We start from the raw sequence: 25,624 nt of genomic DNA on the forward strand, positions 1-25,624 counted from the left end.
GTCTGTCATCTGTAGGTGGCAGGCATTGGCAGTTGCTCGGGAGAGATCAAGTCCCAGGGGCGGGGCGGGTGGGCTGGCGGCTGCCCCCCCAATAACAGGTGCACATTCCTGGGCGCCTCGTCACTTCCCCTGCACTGGTTGTCTCAGCGGCTCATCCAGCGAACTCACTGAGTAAGGCGGGCTGGCTATGACCCCAGGGGCGCTTCTGGTGCTGCTGCTGGGGGCGGTGGGGGCGCCGCTTGCCCCGGGTAAGTCTGGGCCTCAGAGGGGCAGTGACAGGGCCAGAGGTCGTGGCCCGGTACCAAGGCCTCACTTCGTGCTCTCCTCCTCCAGGAGCCCTCGGCTCGGAGGCGGAGGGCCGACTCCGCGAGAAACTTTTCTCGGGCTATGATAGCTCCGTGCGCCCGGCGCGGGAGGTGGGAGACCGCGTCGGGGTCAGCATTGGTCTCAGCCTGGCGCAACTCATCAGCCTGGTGAGGGCGCACGCGGGGAGTTGAGGTCTGGCCCACTGGCCGGCTGGGGGGCGTGGCTTTAGGCGGGGTGGGAATCCAAGGATGGCTGGGGGCGGGGCCTGGGGCGAGGCCAGGCTGGGAGACGGACTGGCCCTTAGCGGCGATTGGGTTGAAATCGGACCAATGGACAAGCTGTGGGCGTGGCTGCAGGAAGGGTCGGGGTAGAGCCGGTAGGGTGGTGATCCCGGAGCTCGGGCCGAGGGACGGGCCAGAGGGCGGACCTTGAGGCGGGGTCACAGGCTGGGGCGGAGCTTGTGCCGGACAGGGTCCATAAACAACAGCGGGGGGAGACTCAGGCCGGCGGGTGTGAGAACTGGTAGGTGAACTGGCTGGCGGTAGGACCACAGGAAGTCCGCGAGATAGAGGCGGGGCCTAAACTAACACAGCTTATGGGAGGCGGGCCTTGGACCCAAGAGGGTGGGATTCAGAAAAAGAGGGAGTTTCCAGGGGGAGTTTGACCCACTGAGCCCCTTATTTCTCTGCAAATACATCACATCTACCCTTTAAACTTTTCCCTTCTAGAACGAGAAGGATGAGGAGATGAGCACGAAGGTCTACTTAGATTTGGTACGGACATCCCGTAGGGTGGGAGAGGGTGTCCTGCTGCCTTTACAATTTCCTCGAATCTCCCCGCCAGTGAGAACATTTTTTGCATCACATTTATACCTGAAAATGAAGTTTCAGGAAACAATACCTATTTGTATGACGGGCGGTGCACTCCATGCATTTTTTCATTATTTTATTTTTTAACCCTGCTTTGGGGTCCTTTTACTCCCAACCCATTCAAGGGCCGCTAATGCAGTTTGAAAACCACTGTGTTGGAGGCGAGCCAGGGCAACTCCATCACATTTACAGAATGAAAAATTGGGGCCCAATGAGAGGGAAGGGAAAAGCAACAGACAGGGTCCCAAAGAGTGCAGGTGGAGCCAGCATCAGAGCCCCGGGCCTGTAGAACCATGCCTGCGCTGCTCCCCTCCCTGGCCCTCCCTTCTCGGGCGTCCTTCGCACATTCCAAGGCTCCCCCCAGCCTCCAGCCCCAGACAGCCCCTCAGCCTCTGCTTCCTTAGGAGTGGACTGACTACAGGCTGAGCTGGGACCCTGCGGAGCACGAGGGCATCGATTCACTCCGCATCACCGCTGGCTCCGTGTGGCTACCAGACGTGGTGCTCCTCAACAAGTAAGACGTTTCCCAAGTCTGGGAGGCCCGGCAGGGCCAGGTTTCAGATGTGAAGATTCTTTCCTTGCAGCAATGACGGAAATTTTGACGTGGCTCTGGACATCAACGTCGTGGTGTCCTCCGACGGCTCCGTGCGCTGGCGGCCCCCGGGCATCTATCGAAGCAGCTGCAGCATCCAGGTCTCCGGGCTCTGCCTGGCAAGCTCAAGGCACTCCGAGAAAGCCTGCTTTTTCTCTGACAGCCTGACTCCCCAGACTCCCATCCCTCCTCCAATATCCCTGAGGACCCTCACGTCGCTCTTGCCCTCCTGATTTTCTGTTAGTTTCCTCTTCTCCGTTCACTTTCATTGACTTCCATTCTTCCTCAGGGACCCCTTCCTTTGTCCATGGGCTCTTCAAATAACCTTCCGATTCCTCTGTGACCCTGCTTCTTTGTCACCGCCCCTGGTGGTCCCTATCTCCCAGGTGCCCCAGATCCTCTGATCTCTTATCTACCCTGTGACCTTCCCCCCTCCTCCAGCCCTGACCTAGACCTCTGGCCGCTCTAGTGACTCCCCGCTCCATCCAGGTCACCTACTTCCCCTTTGACTGGCAGAACTGCACCATGGTGTTCAGTTCCTACAGCTATGACAGCTCGGAGGTCAGCCTGCAGACCGGCTTGGGTCCCGACGGGCAGGAGCGGCAGGAAGTGCACATTCATGAAGGGACCTTCATTGGTGAGTAGACCTGGCTCCCATGCCCATGGGTTTATAATTTTCAGCTTCTAACAGGCTGATGAGTGTAGCCCATTAGTGAGTCCCTATGGGGTCGGCATGTCAGGTAGGACTATATTCTGTGGATATGGAAATTGAGACTTGTTCGAGTTTATTAGAGAGGGGTTTTCCAGCCACTTTTATCCCCTCTGCTCTAGGAGGTGGCAGAGAAAGCCATATCTGGCACCACAGAGAAAAGTCCCACATCTGTATCCCCTTTTGCTCTTCTTCCCCCCCCCCCCCGCCCCGTCTCCAAGAGAATGGCCAATGGGAGATTATCCACAAGCCTTCTCGGCTAATCCAGCCTCCAGCAGATCCTAGGGGAGGAGGGGAAGGACGGCGGGAAGAAGTCACCTTCTACCTCATCATTCGCCGGAAGCCTCTCTTCTACCTGGTCAACGTCATTGCCCCATGCATCCTCATCACCATCCTGGCCATCTTCGTCTTCTACCTGCCACCAGATGCAGGTAAGGGGGGGGAAGGGGCCCCCCCACTGCTTCTCACCAAGAGTTCAGCTTCGTCCGCTTCCCCTGTAATACAGGCAAGGTTTTCGTGCCAACTCAAGCCATCCTGCATTGTCCATCAATGGTCTCACCCAGCTTTTCCCTTCAAGCAGAGCCTATGTGTCTGCCTCCAGGTTTTCCCTCTAGCCTCAGGCTCTGCCTCCCCTCTGCCGCTCACTTCTCTGCACCCAGTAACTTCTGAACTCTTCCCTTAAGAATCCCAGCAGCTCATCCTTGGAACCCCCAGAGCTCTGGCCAGCCAACTCCCAGGCTTAGATAACCCTTCCTCTCGCTTCCCCATTCTGACCTCCTCCCTCCCCCGCTGCTGTCGCCAGCTAGTCCTTTAACCTCCTATCTCCCTTGGAAATAAGAGCCAACATTTCTTTGGAAGACAGCGTGATGTGTTCGCAGAGTAACCTTGGGCAACTTCCAGTTTCCTGATCTGGAAATAGGACAGTCATTGTCCCTACTGCATAGGATTATTTTGAGGATTAACTGAGTTAATAGAACTATGCCTAGTACTCTGTAAATTTTGTGCAATTGTAGGTATTGTCTTTGCTAATTTTGAACACTTGTTATAAGATAATACAGTAGGAGTTCCCGTCGTGGCGCATCAGAAATGAATCTGACTAGGAACCATGAGGTTGCAGGTTCAATCCCTGGCCTCACTCCGTGGGTTAGGGCCCCGGTGTTGCCGCGAGCTGTGGTGTGGGTTGAAGACGTGGCCCGGAGCTGGTGTTGCTGTGGCTCTGGCGTAGGCTGGCAGCTGTAGCTCTGATTGGACCCCTAGCCTGGGAACCTCCATATGCCGCAGGTGCAGCCCTAAAAAGACAAAAAAAAAAAAAAGATAATGCAAATAATATGTTACACATATTAACTCAATTCTAATCTTCACAACTCTATGAGGTAAGTGCTGAACTGTCTTCCCGTTTTGCAGAGGAGGATAAAGAAGCTAAGAAAGTTTAAGTCATTCGCCTGACATTACATAGTAGAGAGAGGAAGTGTTGCTATTCCAACCTCCCAGTCTGATTCAGAGACTGATATCCTAAACTCTGGTATTCAAAATATGCTTTCCTTCTCGCTGGAATCCAGTCCTCTGTCTGTCTCAGGAAGGAGAGGGAGGAAGTTATAGAACACACTTCCACACGTAACTGCTTTCTTCTGGAGCCTGGCAAAACTTGGAACCCAATATTATAGGACTAAAGTAGAAGAGATCATAAAAGTTATTTATTTCAATACCTTCCATGAAGTTCGCAGTGCCTGTTGCGGGTCACAGGAATAAGCAGCCACCGGGCATATTCTTATGTACTTTGTTTCATTATTAGATCCTTCAAATTGCTATCTGGTTCCTGCTACAGGGGTTGGCCCATTCATTCAGGCAGCAATTATCTGTCAAGCATCTATAATATTCAAGACACTGGGAATACATCAGTGAATGAAAGAGAAAGAACTCCCTGCTCTCATGGAGTTTACACTCTAGTGCATTCTAGTGGGGGAGACAGTCAGTAAACATAATAAATAAAGCCATTAGGAGTTCCCGTCGTGGCTCAGCGGTTAATGAATCCAACTAGGAACCATGAGGTTGCGGGTTCGATCCCTGGCCTCGCTCAGTGGGTGAAGGATCCAGTGTTGCCCTGAGCTGTGGTGTAGGTCGCAGACGCGGCTCGGGTCCGGCATGGCTGTGGCTGTGGTGTAGGCTGGCGGCTCTGGCTCCGGTTTGACCCCTAGCCTGGGAACTTCCATATGCCGTGTGTGCGGCCCTAGGAAAAAAAAAGACCAAAACACCAAAATGAATAAATAAATCCGTCAGATAGTATATTAGAAGAGGGAAAGTCCTAAAAAGGAAAAGTGAAGTTGGCGAAGGATTAGGGGAGGATGAGAATGGGAGCAGGGGTTGCAATTTAACAATAGGATGGTCAGTGAATGCCTCACGAAAAAGGGAATACTCGATCAATATTTGAACAAAGACTTAAAGGAAGTGAGAGAATGAGCCTGGTAGATGTCTGGGGTGAAAAACCACTAGGAGGAGTTAGCAGTGTGTACAAAGGCTCTGGGGTGGGAGTGTGCCTTGCATATTTGAGAAAGAGCCAGTGGAACTGAATGAAGTAAGCAGGAGAGAAAACCCCTGATGAAGTCAAAGAGCTGATGGGAAGGCTGGCAGACTGTGGTAGTAAGAGCTTCAGCGTTTATGCTAAAGGGAATGGAAAGTCACTGGAAGGTTTTGAGAAGAAGAGGGATATGATCTGATTTACATTTTAACAGCATCAAGCTGGCTGCTCTGTTGAGAACAGTCAGCAGGGGGGCAAAGGATGAAGCCAAGAGAAAACCTTTGTCATAACTCAGACCTGAGGTAATGGTGGCTTGTACCAGGATGTCGTGGTAGATGTGACAAGTCATCAGTTTCAGGATACATTTTTTTTTTTTTTTTTTGTCTTTTGTCTTTTTAGGGCTGCAGCTGTGGCATATAGAGGTTCCCAGGCTAGGGGTCAAATTGGAGCTCTAGCTGCCAGCCTATGCCACAGCCATAGCCACAGCCACGTGGGATCCGAGCCGCGTCTGCAACCTACACCACAGCTCCCGGCAACGCCGGGTTCCTAACCCACTGAGCAAGGTTCCTAGTCGGATTCGTTTCCGATGCACCATGGTGGGAACTCCAGTTTCAGGATACATTGTGAAGGTAGAGCCAAGAGGGTTTGGTATGGATTGGATATGGGATAAGAGAGAGGAGAGCTGAGAAGGACTCAAAGGTTTTTGGCCTGAGCCACAGGAAAGTGGAGTTATCATTTGTGAAATGGAGAAGCCTATAGGCGGAGATGGTGGTGAGGGAATTAAATTTTGGAAGATTAATTTTGAGGTGTCTATTGGATGCCCAAATGGAGAGGCTAGGTAGGCAGGTGGATGCAAGTCTGGCGTTTTGGGGCATAAGTTCAGGTCGAAGCTATAAATGTAGGAGTCATTTGCATGACTTGCAGTTGGCCCTTCCAAAAGCCTGTCCTATTTTTTTTTTTTTTTTTTTTTTTGTCTTTTTGCCTTTTTTCTAGGCCACTCCCTCGGCACATGGAGGTTCCCAGGCTAGGGGTCTAATCGGAGCTATAGCCTCCGGCCTACACCACAGCCGCTGCAACTCAGGATCTGAGCCCGAGTCTTCGACTTACACCACAGCTCACGGCAATGCTGGATCCTTAACCCACTGAGCAAGGCCAGGGATGGAACCCACAACTTCATGGTTCCTAGTCAGATTCGTTAACCACTGTGCCACGATGGGAACTCCCCAAAAGCCTGTCCTTGAAGTGGGCTGGCAGCATGGTCACTGATGATGCCACGGAGATTGCCTTACAGCAAAACCTAATCCTTCCCCTCTGTCCCCCAAGGAGAGAAGATGGGGCTCTCGATCTTTGCCCTGCTGACGCTCACTGTGTTCCTGCTGCTGCTGGCAGACAAAGTGCCTGAGACCTCCCTGTCTGTCCCCATCATCATCAAGTACCTCATGTTTACCATGGTCCTCGTCACCTTCTCAGTCATCCTTAGCGTCGTAGTCCTCAACCTGCACCATCGCTCACCCCACACCCACCAAATGCCCCTTTGGGTCCGTCAGGTGAGAAAATCGACTCCAACCTGTGTGTTAACTCTCCATCCTAGCATTTGGCTTTCTGTCCAGGTATCGCTCCTCCCTCCCACCAACGTCCACCTTCCCTTTCAAGGATCTGAGGGAGAGTCTACAACTCCTGGTAGAGTGTCAAAGTGCCAAGGCCTTTGGGTGTTGAAATGTTGCACCATTAATTTTATCCTCCCATTATTATCATTGCATAGATCCCAGACTCTCTTCATTAATACTGCCCATCGTGGGTCCCAGGGAAGCATTCTCAGGGTTAGGTACTGTCAGGGTGGAAGCCCTCAGAAGTTCCTTTGCAGTCAGGATGCCTCCCAACCCACTTCAGAACTCTTGGGCTGTGGTTGCATTTCATCCGTGGGCCGGATGCTGGCATGCACAGGAATGGACATGTGGAGTCGGGTGGTTGGCGGCTTCCCTTTGGGTCTGACAGCATGAGAGCCCCTCCAACACGCCTTTTCTTCTGCTCTGCAGATCTTCATCCTTAAACTCCCTCTGTACCTGGGCCTGAAGAGGCCCAAACCTGAGAGAGACCAGATGCCGGAACCACCTCCTGTAGCCCTCAGGGATTCTCCAGGAAGTGGCTGGGGTCGGGGAACCGATGAATATTTCATCCGCAAGCCGCCAAATGATTTTCTCTTCCCCAAACCCAACAGGTAGTATCCACTCCCCATCGCTCACCTAGAAGGGAGAGGGAGAACTACAATTCCCAGAAGATCGTGCGGAGGCAGGCGGCCTAAGCTCCTGGAGGATACTGTGGTTGAGCATCATGGGAGTTGTAGTAGTTCTTCTGTTGCCCACTTTGCGGAGAGGTGGTAACTAAAGCTTAAGGGGATAGGTGGAATTGCGGAAGGCTAGCGAGGTCGCGGTTATCGGGCGAGAGCCCGAAGGGTCCTCTCAGGTTTTGAAAGCCGGACGGGCATTGGAGGAGGGAGTTGGGGCGGGGCCTTGAGCACCCGCGCTGGACGAGTCTGCGCCCGGGGCGTGGCCAAGCCGTCCCGCCCTCTTCCAGATTCCAGCCTGAACTATCTGCCCCGGACCCGCGGCGATTTGTCGATGGTCCAAACCGGGCTGTGGGCCTGCCTCCCGAGCTGCGGGAGGTCGTTTCCTCGATCAGCTACATCGCTCGACAGCTGCAGGAACAGGAGGACCACGACGCGGTAAGTCCAAAGAGGGTAGAGCAGGGCCTGGAGGGGGGGTCTTGCGTCCACACTCGAACTCAGGCCCCGCCCCTAGCCCTCGGTTTTATTTCTGATTGGAAGTTGGCCTCACTCGGTCCTCCCCCTGCTCCCGCGGACGGTACCTTCCGTCCAAAGCAGGAGGTTTCGCTCTCCGCTCTTCTGCAGCCCGCGCTTCCCTCAAAGCTGTGGTACAGGGTGGGGTACAGGGCCTTGGAGGCGGCCTTCCCTGGGGGTCTGGAGCTCAGGAAGAGTTTCCTTTGCCATCCCCCAGCTGAAGGAGGATTGGCAATTTGTGGCCATGGTAGTGGACCGCCTCTTCCTGTGGACCTTCATCATCTTCACGAGCGTCGGGACCCTCGTCATCTTTCTGGATGCCACATACCACTTGCCACCTGCCGACCCCTTTCCCTGAGGCTGCGAGGGCCGAGACTCAGGTCCTTGGCCAGCTGAATTGAGAGTCGGGCAGTACTCTCAAGTCCTAGCCCTTTTTGCATCCTAACTCCTTCAGTAGAAATCCAGGCTTCTCATTAGTTCGTTTCTAGGGAGGAAGCCTAAGTGGGACTGGACAGATGGGGGGCTGGGGCCCACTTGAAACGCACTATCTGGTCGTTTACTCTTTAGCTTCTTGAAGAAGCTCCTTTGAATATTTACATCTGGGTTCGCGGTGCGTGGAACAAAGAGCAAGAACTAGACTGTAAGCCTTCTGAGGGCAGGACCTATGTCTCATTCACTGTAATATCTCCAGCACCTAGCGCAAGTCTTAACCTATATAGTAGGTGCTTCACATTGGCCGTATGAATAGGGACATTTCTTTTCCTATAAGGAGATACACTAAGTAGTAGAGTTTATGTTTGCATGTTGGGACAAGTGGTCATTTTTTTCTTTGTTTTTACGATTCTGTAGTTTGTTGTATTTTGTAATAAGCATTATCTTTAGGATGAAAAAAAGGTTGTTTTTTTAAAGGGTGCGTTTGTAATGAGGATACAAAAAGCTCACTTTATAAGCTTCAGGTTCCAGCTTTGGTACTCAAACTTTGGACAAGTTACTAAACTGCCGTGCCTCAGTTTTCCCACCTATAAAATGAAGCTCATAATAGTATCTGCCCCCTAGTCTGAGGATCATTTGAGAAGATGGGAAACAAAAGCATCATGAAGGAGTTCCCTGGTGGCACAGTGGATTAAGGATCCAGCGTTGTCACTGCTGTGGCTCCAGTTGCTGGCCGTGGCGTGGGTTTGATTCCTGGTCTGGGGATTTCTGTATGCTGTGGGCGCAGCTCCAACTTCCCAAAAGCATCGCGCGGTATGCATCAGAGGTTGCAAACTGGTGTGTTTTGTTTGGTCCATACTGTTGACCGGCAGAATGTTCAATTTGACTTGGTTTGCTGCTTTTAAAATGTGGATATTTCTTGGAGAAATTTGGATTTCTGGCTTCTCTGGAAGATTTTTCAGAACTACAGAAACACCAGCTCTGATTCCCCTTTTGGCAGCCCCCTGCTAGAGCTGATTAGCGGCTGCCCACTCTGGTCAAGGTATTTGTACCAGAATTCATCAAAGCCCCCACCCTCACTAGCTTCACTCATGTTACATGCAGACCCCTGCGTAACACTAGACAAAATACAGGGGAGGGGAGGGGAGGCAAGGAAATGAAGCCCCTGGGAGGCTAGCAGTGGAACAAGAAAAGGCTGTTGGTGGGGGGAGTTCTCTGGTGGTCTAGTGGTTAGGATTCGGCACTTTCACCGCTGCAGCCCAGAGATCTCAGTTCTCTGGTTCTGGGGCACTGAGCCCCCACGTTAAGCTGCTACAGCCAAGAAAACCCAAAAGGGTATTGGTGTCTCTTATGGCCATCACACATTTTGTGCCTCAGTTTTCTTTCAATTTGGCCCTGGTTGAAGGCAGAGCCTTTCAGGGACATGAAGATCTCGCAGTGCCCAGCAGGCTGTGTGAACTGGACTGGGTTAACGTTTCTGCCTGGAGGTCAGAGTAAAGTCAGCTGCAGCAATTACTGTAAAGACCCTTGGGTCGACAAGCTCTCACACCTACTCAGTGGCTGGAAGTTGTCGTCCTAAGAGGGAGAACAGGGCTTCGACCCTCAGGGATCCCTGTGGGACAAGGGTAGCGTGTCCCTGTCCAGCCAGCCCCACCAACCACGCCAATAATTGCACCTGGCATCCCACTGCGGAGCACAGTTTGTTTGTCTTGTTGGTTTATTGGCCTAGAGAGTTGGACACACACACAAATGCGGAGATAAATATTGGTCAGTTTCTCTAAATCTGGGTCCTCACTACGTATAGAGCTAGAGTCTGTAGAATTCTAAATCTTGCGTGCTGTGGCACAGAACCAGTGGCTTTCCCACTCCACCGTCACCCTTCTTCCCAGGGAACATGGGGAAAGAGGGCACAAGCTGACAAGACTTGATAGATTTCAAAAGACGAAATTGCAAAATCCCCAATTTCCAACATCTGAAATTCACAATATTCAAGTTCCCCAGCTCAGATACATATATTTTAATCTCTATTTCGCCACAATCTCCTTTGTTGCCCAGAACCACCAAATTCTGGGAACTATTTTCCTAAATCATAGTTTCAAAAAAATAAATGTCTACAATCTCAGTTCTCCCAAAATGTCCATGGTTTTACAATTTTGACCTGTTCTGAAATTCAGATTCCCCGGTCCATCCTCAACTCCTTCCACCTCCTGTGCCTCTGCCTCGAGGAGTGCAGGTTAAGGATACAGGGGAACTGTCATCGCATCTGCCCTTTGCCTCCAAGGCCTTCCTCAGTCTCTCTCGTGGTTCCGCTGTGTATATATATATATGTATATATATATATATATAATTTGTGTGTAGAGATATATATATATAGTATTCTTTATTATGTACGTTTTTTTTCGCAGTTTTTCTAAAGTGCCAGAAACAAGATTTGTGGGAATTTTTTTTTTAGTGATTTTTTTTTTTCATTTTTTCCCTGTTTTAAACTTTTCTCCCCCTTAAAAATTGGAACTCAGTACATTCAGTAGGAAACTCTTCACTCGGACTGTGGCCAAGACCAAGAAAAGTGCAAAGAGACAGAGGAGGAGTGAAGGAGTGACACTCCCCCGTGGTTAACATTCAGGGAGCCTGTCGAAAAACCTCCCCTTTCCATCCTCTGGGAGGGGGAGGGCAGGCAGGAGGAGGCTCCTGCCCCTCGGCCCAAACCACCTCCCTCCAAAAGCCATGATCTTGCCCCGTCAGCCTCGGTCGAGAGGGCAGCCATCTTGGCCCCAGAAACAGTAGCTGGGAAAAAGGCTGCCGTGGTGAGGGCAACAACTTTTCCCCTTTTTAAACTGCACTCCTCTAATTCCCATTGATCAGATTTGCTCCCCTGAACCGGCTCTCCCCTTGTGAGCTTTTTGTTTTTGTGTGTTTGAGGGGAGGTGGGCGGATGGGCAATGTTCATCCAATCACAGCGTGGGGAGGCCCAGTTATCCAAGAGAGTGAGGAGCAGACATTTCTTCAGCTCCCCCACTGGAAGGAAACATAGGGACCCCTGACCAGGGTTAACTAGTGCAAATTAGGGATTAGGGACTTATAAGGTCCCTGCACCCCATCCTTAGGCTGGGATCTTTGGGTGTGGGAACTGAGTCAAAGAAGGGGTGTAAGGTGCTATTTTGGAGGGACAGTTGGTGGGAATACCCCAAAGCCCACCAAGGGAGTAGCATGGTTCCCCCGAAACCATCTGGAGTGATTGGTGAGGGAGGTGATAACTGGGGAAGATGGGGGTAAAGGTAGGGATGGGAGGTCATGTGCAAATCTTGGGCTTACCTACCCATCCAACCCCCATCATTTTTCTGGCTATTTGGTCTAGTCTGGGAGAAACCATCGGGAAAAATACAGGGAGAAAGTAGATTCCCTTCCCCATCCCACACAGAGCTCCTCCCTCCTGGCCCCCAAATCTGGCTTAGCCTAGAAGAGGCCATATGTAGAGGCAGGTAGAGGTGCCATCTGCCCACCTCTTTTGCCTTGGAAGAGTCTGGGGCTCACTAGATTTGGGGGTCAAGGTAGGGCCGAGATTAATGCTGCCCTGGGCCAGGAAAGTACTCAGCCATGGGACAGTCAGGTAGCCCTCCCCCCCAGCACCTCCTTGACCTGGACTGGAAGAGGCCCTCTCCAGAGTCTAGGAGTATAAGGAGGAGTATGGAAGATCCAAAGGCATGGAAGCCAAGAAAGGCATGGCATCTTAACGGGAAGGAGACAGGGATGCGGGAACCCACCCTTGGAAGAACGGAATCCCAAGCCTCGCTCCCGGCTGGGTGGGTGTCAGGTATCACAATGGTCTGGTCCAGGCCCTGGGCCACAAAGAATGGAATGTGCTAGGAAGCATCTGGGCAAGGGCTTAGAGAAAGCTTCAGAATGCGGGGGATCATTAGCTGAGAGAGATGGTTTCCCCCTGGGTTTACGAATCGGGGGTGGGGGGGTGGGGGTGGGGGTGGGGAGGGTTAGACATTCAGAGCTGGTGGGGGCCGTGAGTAGAGAGTCATGTAAGTATATTGCTCAGTTGCCCCAAGGGCTGGAGAAGGGATGGGAGCTGGCCCTGCCCCTCGTGGAGGCCACTCCCTGGAGGAGAACTGAGAGAGGAACCACCAACGATCCCTTCCCAGGTGATGGGAAAACTACAATCTCACACAAAGCAGCCTGACCCCTGAGCTCCAGAGGCCCCTAAGTCCCTGCACAAGAGGGGCTCCCAAGGGGCAGGGAGGCCAGGGAGCTGGTAGTGGCGGGGGTTCAGGGAGGGTGGCATCTGGTGAAAGGGGGATCTGGGCCCAGAGCTCACCCCACATCTCCCTTCTGGGTTCTTTCCACCCCTGCTCTTTCCCCTTCTCCCTTAGGGGGGACTGGGGGAGGAAGAGTTGGAGGGGGTGGGGTGGGCGGGGTAGGGGGTGCTGCTTGTGGATTGACTGCGTAGCCAAAGACCCCTGGTAGGAAGGGAAGGGCCCCCCCACCCTTCTCATCAGGTAGGACCATGTTAAGAGCCACTGGGAGAGCGGCCAAGTTGCTGAAGTTGTAAGGGTAGGCGGCAAGGAGCTGGGGGCCGTAGACGAGTGGGTAGGGCTCGGGGTAGAAGGTGACTTTGGCAGCCCCCATCCCCTCCATCCGGTCCCCCTCCCCAGCTCCCCCTGGCCCCTCGCTGCCCGGTTTTCCCCTGCCACTGCCGGATTCCCGGCCGCTCCCAATCAGAGCCAGTGGAAACTCCTGCACAGGTGGGTATGCATAGGTGCCCCCTCCTGCCACCACAGAGGGCTCCTCACCCCCTGAGATGACAGGGTCCTGGAGAGAGGCCGTCTCGGAAGCTTCCTCAGCAGCAGCGCTCCCGCCGCCTGCCTCCCCGCTGGATGAGGAGACCTGCATCTCTTGGGGGGCCTCCTCCTTGACATCCCCGGGTCTGGAGCCCGCGCTGCCCTTGGAGTAGGCGATGACGGGCGTGGGGGCGCCCCCGGGCCGCTCGGCCGCGTGCCTCTGCCCGTGGCGGCTCAGGGCGGCCGCCGTCTTGCACACCTTGGCGCAGTGAGGGCAGGTGAAGCGGGTGGAAGGCTTCCGGCCGGCCCGGGCGCCGTGCGAGCCGCCGTGGGCCTCCTGGTGCTTCCGCAGCTTCCTCAGGGTGGCGAAGGTCTGGGCACAGTCCTCGCAGCGGTGCCTCCGCTCGCCGCGGGCTCGCCCCGCGGGGCCCTCGGCCGCCGGGGTCTCCTCCCAGCTCCTCCGCTCCGGCTTTTGTCTCCAGCGGGGCGGCCGGCGGCCCCGGGGCATCCCGCCGCCGCCGCCCGGGCCCGCGGCTCCGGCCTTGCGCTTGGGCTTGTAGTAGTAGGGCCTCCAGAGCTGGTCCTCCCCGCCCGCCTTGGACTCCTGCTCCTCGTCCTGCTCCTCGTCCTCGTCCTCGTCGTCCTCGTCCTCGTCGTCCTCGTCCTCGCTCTCCTCCATCTCCTCTCCGCTCAGCTCCCCGGGCCGCAGGTCCGTCTCCGAGATGCGGCGCTTGACAATCGCCTCCTCACCAATTCGCACAGTGATCTGACACAGTGGAGGTGGAGCCTGAAGCTGAGAGGGGCCCCGGCCCGGCCCTGCGGGGGGACCCCCGCCCCCGCCCAGCCCGCCAGCTGGCTTGGCCGTGTAGGTCAGAGTCCTCGGGGCCCGCGGGTTCCGGCCCTTGGCCTCCTCCGTGGCTGTGGCCGGCCCCGCGGCCGTCGCTGGGCTGCCCGCGGTGGCTGGGCTGGTTGGCGTGGCTGCAGGTTCGGGGGGAGGAGGTGGGTACTCACGTTTTTTGGGGGGCCGTGGGGGAGCAGTGTAAGTGATGACTGAGGCAGCCTGGCCCCCCCCTGTGCTGGCCGGCCCACTCCCTGCTCCACCACCGCTGCTGCCCCCGTGGACAATGACAGAGGGAGCAGGGTGGGCAAAAGTGATGACAGAGGGTGGGGGGCCGGGCTCTGTGGCGGGTGGGGTCCGGGTGGTGGGCTGGCGGGCATTGCCGCGGGGGCCGGTGTGTTGAGGCTTGGAGAGAGAGGGGCCTCGGGGGCTCCCTGGCTGTAGGTCTTGTAGGGCCGCTTGGCCGCCCGCATGGGGAGCAGGCGGTATAGCTTGAGGGTATTGAGCTTGGGCTTATAGCCTCCATTGGGGGTCTTCTCACTGGCCAGGAGGCCCGGGCTAATGCCGTGGAAGGTTCGCTGGTGGGTCTTCAGGTTATAGTAAGTGACAAAGGTCTCCCAGCAGAAGATGCACTGGTACCTGTGCCAGGACAGCAGGGGACAGGGCACGAACAGAGCCACTTGAGTCAGGGGCCTCGTAGCCAGGGCCTCAGTGTCCCCTGACCTCTCTTGCCTCCACTCAGACCTCAAACTGCCCAGCCATCTGCTCCATCTCCTTTCACGCTGCTTGTCTCACCCTGCCAGCCTCAGAAGGGCCACCGGTCCTAGTTCAGGGCCCACCACTGGCTGTGAGAGGTCAGGCCTCAGCTGTTCCACCTGTGAACTGGGAGTAATCACCTCGCCTCACTCACAAAGCCTCCTTCCGTAGCTCAAATGACAGAACGGGGACATGGCTTATGAAGAAGGGCACAGTATGGAAATACACAGGGTAACTGTGGCGGGAGAGGCCTGCACTCCCCCTAGACCCGTCCCGTGAGGCGACTTGCTCTTTCCACGTGGCCTTTTGCCCAGCACCAAGCCCGGACCTGACACCTACAGGTGCTAATAAACAGCAGAAGGAAATGGGGCTGGAGGGAGGCAGATGGTGGGTGACGGCTGGCAGGGGAGCGGGCCAGCGGGTGAACAGGCAGCTCAGAATGAAGTCCTAGGCCCATTCTCTCCCCTGTCTGTGTGGTCCCTGAGGGGACAAGGTCCCACCCACGTCCAACCCCGGCCGCCCAGGTCACTCACCTGCGCTCCCCAGTGTGCCACACCTCGTGCTTGGTACGGTACTCTGCCAGGGCGAAAACCTTCTCGCAGTAGCGGCAGGGTACTTCCTCCGCCACGAGTGTACGTTGCTGTGCCGCTTCAGGCTGGACAGGGTCACGTAGGAGCGCTCACAGGCCGCGCACACGTACAGCACGTGGCCGCCCACCACCTTCACCACGTGCTCGGGGCCACCGCGGAAGCCCACCGGTGGGGGCAGGGCTGAGGCGTCCACTCCTGCAGGGCCACTGGGGACAGGGCCCCCGGCTCCGAGCCCTGCAGACCCCCGGGCGCTGGTCCCCCTCCGGCACTGTGCCTCGTGGGTCTGCAGCCGCTTGGGATGGATGAAGCTTTTCCCACATCGGGGGCAGGGGAGGGGTCGCCTCGAGAGGGGCGGCTGTGAGTCAGGGCCTTGGGCCTCAGCCCTGTCACCCTCCACTCCCCAGCGGGCCGAGGCCCAGGCCCAAAGCTGTCCTCTTCAGGCTGCGAGGTGGCCACAGGGGCTGGGGCCGGGGGTATCCAGGCATCGCCTCCCTCCCCCAGGCCCTGCAGGCGGGAGATGCCCAGCCGCCGCCCCAGAGCGCCGATCTCTGCCACGGCCGCCCCATCCCCTCCACCGCCAGGTAGTGCCAGCCGGGCACTGTAGATGAAGTTGAGGACATCAGAGAAGGCAGCTGCTGGGACCCCTGGCAGCTCCAGGACCCGGGGTGGGGATGAAGCAGGAGGTGAGGCCGGAGGGGGAGAGGAGGAGGAAGAGGAGGAAGAAGAGGAAGAGGAGGAGGAGGAAGAGGAGGAGGAGGAGGAGGCGGCAGCTGTGGTGGTAGCAGGGTTGGGGGCTGAGCCCCCAGTAATTGGTGGGAGGGGCAGTGGGGCTGAAGCGAGCAGGGCCTCTCTGAAGAAGGGACTAGAAGCAGCCAGAACGCTGCGGTGAGCAGGGAACTTGGTGTCTCCGGCTATGAGGGTGACGTCACAGAAGAGGCCCCGGAGCCGCTGCTCATTGAGCTGGCGCAGGACGGCGGGGGCATGGGACGGGTCCGTCACCTCTGCTGGGGGGGGCATGGCGCCAGCCTGGACAGGAGAAGAGGCCAGGGGAGGATCTCAGAGCTGGGCAGAGGGTGGGGGGCTGCAAAGTCAGGGAGGTGAGCCTGGAGGGGGGCTTGGAGGCTGGCGGTCACAGACCAGGGAAGGCTAAGATCTAGTCACCACCGTGAGGGGTTAACCTCAGTCCCCTGACATCTGGCCCGCGTGCAACGCCAGTGCGTCAGACCTCCGGGGCGGAGGAGGCCAGGGCTACCTCGGGTCTTGATGGCGGTCAGGGGCCAAAACTTCCGAGTCACTGACCAGCGAGGTAAGTGATGGGCACCCCTCTCCCCCTGGGAGGAGGAGGAAGCCTCCTCAGACGCTGATGACCGTGGCAGGGGCTCCCCCGCCTGGACGCAGTGGCCGCCACCGCAGGCCCTGGCTCTCCCTCACCGCTCACCTGAGAGCACAGTCAACATGGAGCAGAGCGGGGGTGGCTCAGCGAGTCCCTTCTGCCGGGCCTCTTCCCTCTGCGGAGAAAGAGAAACCGCGGCTCAGGAAGGGCGCTGGGCAGGACAGGACCCGGGAGGTGGGGGCCGGCGCAGCGCTCAGGGACAGAGAGGCTCCAGCTGCTCTGCAGACCCCCGAGCCTCCCCTGAGCCGGCCGGGTCGTTTGCTTGGCTGCAGGCCGTCAGCTTGGAGGCCACACAGATGAGAGCCAAGCCTTGTTTTGCTGGCCCCCGGAAGCCCAGGAACACGATGATTTGCATCATCCCAATGTGCGGCCAAACAGTCCAGTGCCGTGGTTCAGGCCAGGGTGCGGGGAGGCCTGCTGGGCCACTCTCGAGTCCCTCTGGCCCAATCTTCTGGGCTTAAAGGAAATCGAAGATTTGCATGGTGTCTTTCATTAGCATGGTCTCATTTACATATCAAAATAGATTTGCTTGAGCTTTTTCATTGGCCCAAGCTGCTAGATATGCAAATTAGGAGAGTACCGTCGTCGTCACAGTAAATCTTAGCCTGGGTTCCTGGCCTCTGCGCCAGGGGACCACTGAAGACCACCTCCACACACCCCAGCCTGCTCCAGTCCCTGGAGGGCACTGGAAAGGTCACCAGACCGGAAGTGAGGGACCTGGGGTCCCACTCCTTACTCTGAGAGCTGGGGGCTTTGGGACTTTGGCTTAAAAGCGGGGGGAGAACGAAACCTCTGCCTGACCTTTTTTTATTTTTGCTTTTTAGGGCCACACTTAAGGCATATGGAAGTTCCCAGGCTAGGGGTCAAATCCGGGCCGCATCTGCAACCTACACCAGAGCTCACAGCAACACAGGATCCTTCACCCACTGAGCGAGGCCAGGGATCAAACCTGCATCCTCACAGACTCTATGTCGGGTTCTTCACCCACTGAGCCACAACGGGAACTCCCCCTGCTTCACCTCTTGCTGGAAGGCTCATCCACAAGGAATAGCAGGCAACCCAGATGTTAGCTGTAGCCGTCACCTCACAGAAGCACCTGTGGGCACAGCTGTGGCTTTGGGGACTCGTTTTTCAGTTGAAAAGCTGAGTTCCAGAGCCATATGGTAACTTCAACAAAGACACACAGAGCTGATCATAAGGGTTGGGCCCGTTCACAGAGACAGGCCTGCTGACCTGAGAACAGAGCTCTCGGCCCCTCTCGTCCACCCTCCACGAGGCCTGAGAGCCCTCGCCTCCGGCCTGCCCAGGGTCACACGTGACCTCTGAGGTGGCCTGCGTCAGGAGTTCCTCATACATTTCCCAACCCCCAAATGCTCTCTTCCCAGTTATCACTCACACCATCTGGTCTAAAAGGCCTTCCCTCCACAGCCCATTTCACGTTCCCAAAAGACGACTCTGAGTCCTTGCCTAGGGAGGAGGGAGGTGGCAACCAGAGGGGGGCTAATGGCCCTGCCTGCCAGGCCCACGCCTGGGTCAGGGGCTACCCCGTCAGTTGCTGGGTTGAGAATCCTGGGGCAGGGGCCCGGTTTGTGGGCTGGTGTTCCGTTCTGTTGGTAAGATGGCGAAAGAGCGAGGCCTCCCACTCCCTCCACCAGCCCCCAGGGACACCCCCCAAGAGTCAGTGCTTTACTTTCATTTTTTTTTTTTTTTTTTTTTTTTTTTTTTTTTTTTTTTTTTTTTTTTTTTTTTTTTTTTTTTTTTTTTTTTCATTACCTCATTCGCTCTTCATCACCACCCTAAAGAGGAGCTTCTTGATTTTAAAGGGACAGACCAAGGCTCCGAGGTGCTAGAGCGCGACCAAGGATATACCCAGGGATCTATGACCAGTGAGTAGCAGGGCTGGGATCTACTCCCAGGAAGTTTGGCTCCAAAGGCCGTGTTCTTGGAGTCCCTGCTGTGGTGCAACAGGATTGGCAGCGCCTTGAGTGCTGGGACGAGGGTTCGATCCCTGGCCCTGCACAGTGGGTTGAGGATCCAGCACTGCAGCAGCTGTGGCTTAGGTGGTGACTGTGGCTTGATCGGATCTGATCCCTGGCTTGGGAACTCCATAGGCCATGGGGCAGCCAAAAAAGAGGAAAAAAAAAAAGCTGTGATACTGTGACATAATAAAAGATAAAGTTGACCCTTGAACAACATGGCTTTGAATTGCACAGGTCCACTAATATGTGGATTTCTTTTTAATAGTAAATACGACAGTACTACGGGATCTGAGGTTGTTTGAACCCGAGGAGGTGGAACCTTGGATGCGGAGGGTCAACTCTAAGGCTATACTTGGATCTTCCACTGCATCGAGTGTCCGCGCCCCCACGTCCTTCAAGGGTTAACCGTATTCATCTGTGATCCCGGGTTCTGACATCTCCAAGCTCCTGAGTCCCTTGGAATATGGTGGGTGATAGGAGCGTCTCTTGTTCTAAGGAGGTGACTCTGGGTGGGCTCCTGCGTGGGGGCTGGCCACTCGAAAGACCGAGGCATGATTAGAAACAGAACTTTCGGCCCCGTCTCTCTCCCCCACGATTCTACCTCTGGGGAGGGGAGGGGATCTGGAGACTGAGCTAATAGTCGATCGATGGGGCCTGTGTGATGAAGCCTCCGTAAACCCCCCAGACTGTGGGGTTCTGAAGGCTTTCAAGCTGCTGAAGGCATCCACATGCTGAGGGGGGGTGCACCCCAACTTTGTGGAGACAGAGGCTCCTACACTCCCCAGACCCTTCCAGACCTTGCGCTAGATACCTCTTCATCTGGCTAGTCCTCTGTATTATCATAGCCTTTCTCATACAATAAACCAGTAAACCTAAGAATCTCCCTCAGTTCTGTGAGCCAGTCTAGCACAGGATCACCTCTGAGGAGGGGGGTCGTGGGGAAGCCCGATTTCCTGCCGGTCAGGGAGAAGCACCGGAGGCCTGGCCTTGCCCAGCGGTACCTGAACTGGGGGCAGTCTTGGGGGACTGAGCCCTGACCCTGTGGGATCTGAGGCTCTCTCCAGGCAGATCGTTTCCGAATTGAACCAGAGGACACGCAGCTCGTGTCAGAACTGGCCAGTATGGGAAAAATCCCGCACATTTGGCGTCAGAAGTGTTGTTAGTGGAGCGTATAGGAAAACAGCTGTGTTTTCCTTTCGGCAGCACCCACTGAGGCCCCCACTAGCCCGTCTAGGATCTTTGTGAAAATCAGAGGAAGGAGAAAAAAACAAACAGAGGAAAGACCTCTTCCTCCATGATGCAGCAGTTCTGTGCAGGGGAGCAAGTAAAGGTTTGATTTGGGGGCGTTCCCAGCGTGGCTCAGCAGAAGCGAATCTGACGAGTATCCATGAGGACGCAGGTTTGGCCTCGCTCCCTGGGTTAAGGATCCAGCGTTGCCGTGAGCTGCAGTGTAGGTCACAGACGCGGCTTGGATCTGGTGTGGCTGTGGCTGTGGCGTAGGCTGGTGGCTACAGCTCTGATTCGACCCCTGGCCTGGGAACCTCCATATGCCGTGGTGTGGCTCTAAAAAGTCAAAAAAAAAAAAAAAAAAAAGCTTTGATTTTGGGCCCCACTCACCCCCCCATCTCCCACCCCTGGCCAGGCCTGCCCACCTGCACAACCATATGGGCCTGGTCCTGAGGCATGGCTGTGCGCTGACTGCCAAGCTATTTGGACAAAGCCTAGCAAGGCTTCTTAGAACCACAGAGATCCAAGGCTGGCGTGGCCCTGCAGATGACCGAGAACCATCATCCTGGTATTTGAAACCGCCATGGATGAGATAATTATGTGTCAAATCCGATGCGAAGCATTTGATCTGCATCGTCTCATTTCAGCACTCAGATGGACCACAGTGGGGCCAGGGCTAGTATCAGCCCCATTGTACAGATGCGACTTTAAACACTCCAGGCTCCCCACTTGCAGGTAGAGAGAACACAGTGGCTGGCGGGGTGATTGGCCTCTGGTCTCATTGCTACCCAAGCCAGGTTTGGACCCAGCTGTCCTGAGTTCACCTGCCCCACGCCCGGCCACTGCCCTACAAGGGCTTATGGGAAGTGGAGAAGACACTACTTAGGGGATCCTGGACAGCTTGGTTAACCTCTCTGCATGTCAGCTGCCTTGTCTATGAGGCGGGGCCAATGAAAAGTGCCCCCTCCGTGGTGGGTGTAAAGAAAAACCAGGCTGACGACCAGCGCTGCCTAGAAGAGTGCCTGGCGTGCAGCAAATGCTCAGGAAGTGCTAGCTCTTATTATCATCTTGGAACTCAGTCCCGGAAAATGGTGGGGGGAAGTGGTGAAGAAAAGGGGCAGAAATCAGGCTCCTTCACGGTAGGTTTGATGGCTCTGTGGTTTTTTTCAGTTTTTATTTGTTTTTACCATTCCTCTACCCTTAACTGTCTGTGAGATCTTAGAGGTGTGACCAAGGCGGGGATCAGTCACGTCCCCCCATGTATCTGCTGCCAGCTACCCTCCACCTCTTGCTGTTCGCTCTGGCTGGAATGTTCTTTCCCCAGACAGCCTCATGCCTCACTGCTCCACTTCCTTTAAGCCTTGACTCAGAAGTCACCTTCCTCCAGAGACCCTCCCTGGCCACCTGGTACTTCCCCAAAGTCCCTGTCCCTCTCCCCTGCTTCATTGTGCTCCTTGGCATCTAGTGAAATATACCGTTCATTCATCTCTAGAACGTAGCCTCCAAGGGAGGGAGAGACTTCTGCTTTGTTCGCCGCTGACTCGTGCTTAGAACAGCGCCCGACATAGCTGTAGATGAAACACATTTTTGGTGGGAAGTTCCCATGCGGCACCAGGTTAAGGATCTGGCATGGCCGCAGCTGTGGTGCAGGTCCCAACTGCGGCTCAGGTTGCATCCCTGGCCCAGGAACTTCCACCTGTCTCAGTTGTGGCCAAAAAAATAAATGAGCATCTTTGGTGTTTTGATGGATGAATGAACCTGCTTTCCTTCTTTCTTTCTTTTTTTTTTGCCATGCCTGCAGCATGCGGAAATTCCCAGGCCAGGGATCCAGCCCACGCCACAGCTATAACCAGAGCCACGGTAGTGTCGACACCAGATCCTTAACCCAGTGAGCCACCAGGGAACTCCTGAACCTGCTTTCTTTCTTTCTTTCTTTTTTTTTTTTTTTGCTTTTTAGGGCCGCACCCACAGCATATGGAAGTTCCCAAGCTAGGCGTTGAATCGGAGCCACAAGCTTCTGGCCTACGTCACAGCCACAGCAACTCGAGATCCAAGCTAAGTCTGAGACCTACACCACAGCTCACAGCAACCCTGGATCTCCGACTCACTGAGGACAGAGATCGAACCCAAATCCTCATGGATACTAGTTGGATTCATATCTGCTGCACCACAAAAGGAACTCCTGCTTTCTTTTTTTTCCCCTGTCTTTTTAGGGTCACACTTGCGGCATATGGAAGTTCCCAGGCTAGGGGTCAAATCAAAGCTGTAGCTGCTGGCCTACACCTCAGCCACAACAACACTGGATCCTTAATCCGTTGAACAAGGCCAGGGATCGAACCTATATCCTCGTGGATACTAGTCAGGTTCTTAACACACTGAGCCACAACGGGTACTCCTGAACCTACTTTTTTTTTTTTTTTTTTTTTTTGGTTTTTTAGGGCCGCATGTGCGTCATATGAAGGTTCCCAGGCTAGGGGTCAAATCAGAGCTACAGCTGCCGGCCTATGCCTTAGCCACAGCAACACCAGATCCGAGCCGCATCTGTGACCTACACCACAGCTCACGGCAATGCCAGATCCTTAACCCACTGAGTGAAGCCAGGGGTTAAACCCACAACCTCATGGTTCCTAGTTGGATTCGTTTCCACTGCGCCACAACAGGAACTCCCCGAACCTGCTTTCTCAAAGTCTGCTGGGAGTGTGTCCACCTTCTGGAAGGATGCCATCCTCTGTCCTGGACCGAGCGGCCAGGAGCCGGAGGTGGTGAGCGGGACGGGACCCCTTCCAGGGCGCGCGCGCTGCCCGATACAGCTCCAGGGCCTTGCATGGGGTGCCTCAGTAAATGGCATTTATATTGTCCCAGTTTCACAGATGAGGAAACTGAGGCTCGTGGAAGGATTTACCTTTGCTCAAGGTCACACAGCGTGTGGGCAGCAGAGTCAAAATTCAAAGCCGGGTTCCGTGTAAACCCAGAGGCTGAGGCCTTCCCTCCGCTACGCACCTGGGTCCCGCCTGAAGGGGTCGGTGGCCGTTCAGCAGGCGGCTGAAACCACCCCGCAAGGTCTCAGGTGCCGCGTGCTGAGGCCACACTGGACTCCACCCTTTCCCTCACTCGCCGCATGCAGCCGTCACCGGGCCCCAGGGAATCTGCCACCCGGCTGGGGAACGGCTCTGGAAACCTTTCCTCCAGCCCCCAGACCAGCGCAGGACCCAGTTAACACTCTCATGTGCCAAGGCCGTGGGATCCCGGCTGCGGGTCCTAGCTCCCGGCCTCCAGTCTTGGCTTCCACCACCCAGCCTTCCTCTCACTGAGGGTCAGTGGCCCCAAAGCAGCTCAGGGGGTGTCACTCCCGAGCTCAGACGGCTTCCCCGGCCTCTCCTCCCGCATAAAGCTCAGATCCCTCAGGCAGGCATTCAAGGGTCCAGTTCCCCCCTAACGTTCTGATCTTGCCTGTGTGGGTCTCCCTTCAAGCACCGGCCTGCTCTCCAGCCCCACTGTGTCCCACACCTCCGTGTCTTGGCTGGTGCTGCTTCTCCTGCCAGAAAGGCAAATCTCTCCAAAATGTTAAGATCTACCTCAAACGCCACATCCCTCTAGCTGCCCCCCTCTCCGACCTACAGGACAAGGACAGTCCCTCCTTCACCCAGTTCAGCAGTGTGTTTGCCCCTGTGGCCGGCACCCCCCGCAAATGCTAGCTTCTCCCTCCCAGGCTGGGACTCCCTGAGTCACTGTCTAAGCACACCCGTCTTCTGAAATGGATTGGTGTAGGTGTTCAGTTCTGCAGAAATTGGGTAGGGGTGTGTGTGTGTGCGCGCGTGTGTATGTGTCAGCGGGTGGAGGTAGGGGGGAAGGATGTGCAGAGAGGCCCACAGAAAGCTCCAGAAGGGCAGCAGGGGGACAGCATATAGGAGTACACGATCTGGAATCAAGACTGCCTGGGTTCAAGCCCAGTTTTACCTCTTATGAGTTAAGTGGCTTTGGGCAAACTGCTTCTCTGGGCCTCGGCTGTCTCATCTGAAAAAGGGAGACAATTAGAACTGCTTTGGCCCGGCGCTGGGAGGACTACGTGGTGTTCGCAGGGGGAGGCGCTGAGAACCGTGCCTGGGACACAGTGAGCGCTAAATAAGTGTTTCCTGCTGTTGTTATGAAGCTAAGCCCCAGTGCTGAGGGCTGACAGTGGCTGGCATGGGCCTAGCCCCCCAACTGGAGCTACTTTCCAGGTTCGTTCCCCATCTTCTACCTACTTCCAGCCCTGCTGCAAGATGGACGGGGCAGGGGATTCGCCCCATTTTACAGATAAGGCACTGAGGCTCGCTTAGGGAAGGTGCCAGCGAGGAAGTGGTGGGGGCCCGAACGCCCCAGTTCTCGTCGAGGCCTCCTTCCCCTCCACCAGGCCCTGGTGCACCTGTTGTACAGGCCTGACGCAGCAGCCAGCACGCCCCCATGCAGGAGGGCCCGGCCCCAGTGCCTCCCCGCCCCCACGCATGTCACCCTCGCAGCCAGGCCAGGCGCAGTCCACTGCGGTGCGCATACTTGGAATGAACACACGCACGCACACACACACACACACACACACACACACACACGCACGCACAACCTGCACCAGGGCCAGGCCCCAAAGGTGAGGAAAACCTGTTCTGAGGAATCTGCCTAGCGAGCAGATTCCATTTCCAGACCCTTCCACAGTCACAGGAGCAGCCCAGTGTGCGTCACAGGAGAGACAGAGGAGCAGAGACACCCGCCAGGGGGGCAGCGAGAGGGTGAAGCGGGAGGAGGAGGCTGAAAACTTCGTGTTTCTTTTTTCCATTTCAGTGACAAGAGTCACACCCGGCCTTTACGTAAACATGGCCAAGGAGCCACTCTGTCCAAGCTCAGTTTCCTTGCAGCCGCCAGGCCTCTCCTCCCGGTGACCCTGACGCGCGGGGCGGGCCGGTGAGGGGCAAGCACACAGACCCTGCACAGACTGGCTGGGCCACCCCGACAGCACGCAGGCCTGCCGCCCGCTGCCCTTGCTCTGCCCCGTATTTATCTCCCTCCTTCTTCATAACATAGCCCCAGAGCAGCCCCACACGGCCACCTCCACACGCAGGAGCAGGCACGCACACACGGCTTGCGGCTGATCTCCGGAGTCTGAGGCCCACAGTGCCCTTGTCACGCCACCTCCCTCCCCACAAGTGTTTTCTGACCAGCTCGCCTCCCAGCCCAACAGCACGGACAGGCTCCCACAAACAACGTCACAAAAGAATCCCGTAGGGAATGTGGCAAACACACAACCTTCCCCTCGCTCGGCTGCCCACGAGCCCGTAAACACAACCTGCACATTCCACCCTGAGCCCCTCGCCCCAGCGCCAGCTGCCCCTCGAGTACCTGAGCCACACCCCGGGGCTTCTCACTTCCCGCAGGACCCCGGGACCCGAGTTCCAGACACACACCCCCCCGAGCCACCCGCTCGTCACACGGACCCACAAACCCATCCAGCGGGCCATCCTTGCCAAGACTGGACCACACCTCGGCAGGGCCACAGAAACGGGACCGGACCTGACACCTTTCGATTCAAAGGTACACAACCGCCCCCTCCAGCCGGGGCCCCGGGGGTGCCCTCCATTGCACTCACCCCTGGCCAGCTATGCAGAAAACAACAGTTCATAAATAGTTCCTATGTGCAGCATCAGACACATATGTGCAAGAAACACGCTGGTATAAAACGTACATAAAATCCCACATCTAACAAACTCCGCGGGTATTGTGCCCAGCTTCGAATGCAGACCTGTCACCCAAAGCCCTGGGGTCACAGCTTGTAATACTGCCCCTCAACACTGGCCACCCCTCCATCTGGC

At 55.9% G+C, this 25,624-nt stretch overlaps 3 protein-coding genes across 8 annotated transcripts in view; 2 read left to right on the forward strand and 1 right to left on the reverse strand.

Moving 5' to 3' along the window:
- Positions 86-25,306, forward strand: CHRNB1 (cholinergic receptor nicotinic beta 1 subunit). Of its 6 annotated transcripts, XR_001300014.2 has the most exons (12): positions 97-248; positions 334-473; positions 1,035-1,079; positions 1,580-1,689; positions 1,760-1,868; positions 2,257-2,404; positions 2,698-2,907; positions 6,315-6,538; positions 7,028-7,209; positions 7,566-7,713; positions 18,826-19,026; positions 25,190-25,306. XR_001300014.2 is itself a non-coding variant. In XM_013981308.2 (11 exons), the coding sequence occupies exons 1-11, from the start codon at positions 188-190 to the stop codon at positions 18,826-18,828; spliced, it is 1,380 nt and encodes a 459-aa protein (XP_013836762.2). In that variant the 5' UTR covers positions 97-187; the 3' UTR covers positions 18,829-19,436. The 6 variants fall into 6 exon arrangements, 3 of the variants coding, with proteins under 3 accessions (XP_013836762.2, XP_003483146.2, XP_005669267.2); XM_013981308.2 differs by lacking the exon at positions 25,190-25,306 and having other exon boundaries at positions 18,826-19,436; XM_003483098.4 differs by lacking the exons at positions 18,826-19,026; positions 25,190-25,306 and adding an exon at positions 8,006-10,342 and having other exon boundaries at positions 103-248.
- The window catches only part of ZBTB4 (zinc finger and BTB domain containing 4), a 15,814-nt gene continuing 765 nt past the window's right edge, over positions 10,576-25,624 (reverse strand). The window contains 6 exon segments of the mRNA XM_021067826.1: positions 10,576-14,198; positions 14,201-14,481; positions 15,132-15,213; positions 15,216-15,581; positions 15,584-16,214; positions 16,627-16,696. Coding sequence (XP_020923485.1) covers positions 12,538-14,198; positions 14,201-14,481; positions 15,132-15,213; positions 15,216-15,581; positions 15,584-16,205 — 3,012 coding nt within the window. The 5' untranslated portion in view covers positions 16,206-16,214; positions 16,627-16,696 and the 3' untranslated portion in view covers positions 10,576-12,537.
- SLC35G6 (solute carrier family 35 member G6) overlaps positions 25,328-25,624 on the forward strand; it is a 4,912-nt gene continuing 4,615 nt past the window's right edge. The window contains exon 1 of the mRNA XM_003483096.4: positions 25,328-25,346. The gene's annotated coding sequence lies outside the window, so the exon portion shown is untranslated. The remainder of the gene's footprint in view (positions 25,347-25,624) is intronic.

The sequence above is a fragment of the Sus scrofa genome, chromosome 12 (assembly GCF_000003025.6).
Source record: "Sus scrofa isolate TJ Tabasco breed Duroc chromosome 12, Sscrofa11.1, whole genome shotgun sequence".
NCBI classification, from domain to species: domain Eukaryota; kingdom Metazoa; phylum Chordata; class Mammalia; order Artiodactyla; family Suidae; genus Sus; species Sus scrofa.

What these genes read in the sequence shown, in the direction of transcription:
- CHRNB1 (XM_003483098.4), top strand. Translation starts at nt 188, where the DNA reads ATGACCCCAGGGGCGCTTCTGGTGCTGCTGCTGGGGGCGGTGGGGGCG. An exon ending in GACGTGGTGCTCCTCAACAA is followed by an intron (nt 1,690 to 1,759) that starts GTAAGACGTTTC and finishes CTTTCCTTGCAG; the next exon opens with CAATGACGGAAATTTTGACG. An exon ending in TGCCCCTTTGGGTCCGTCAG is followed by an intron (nt 6,539 to 7,027) that starts GTGAGAAAATCG and finishes TCTGCTCTGCAG; the next exon opens with ATCTTCATCCTTAAACTCCC.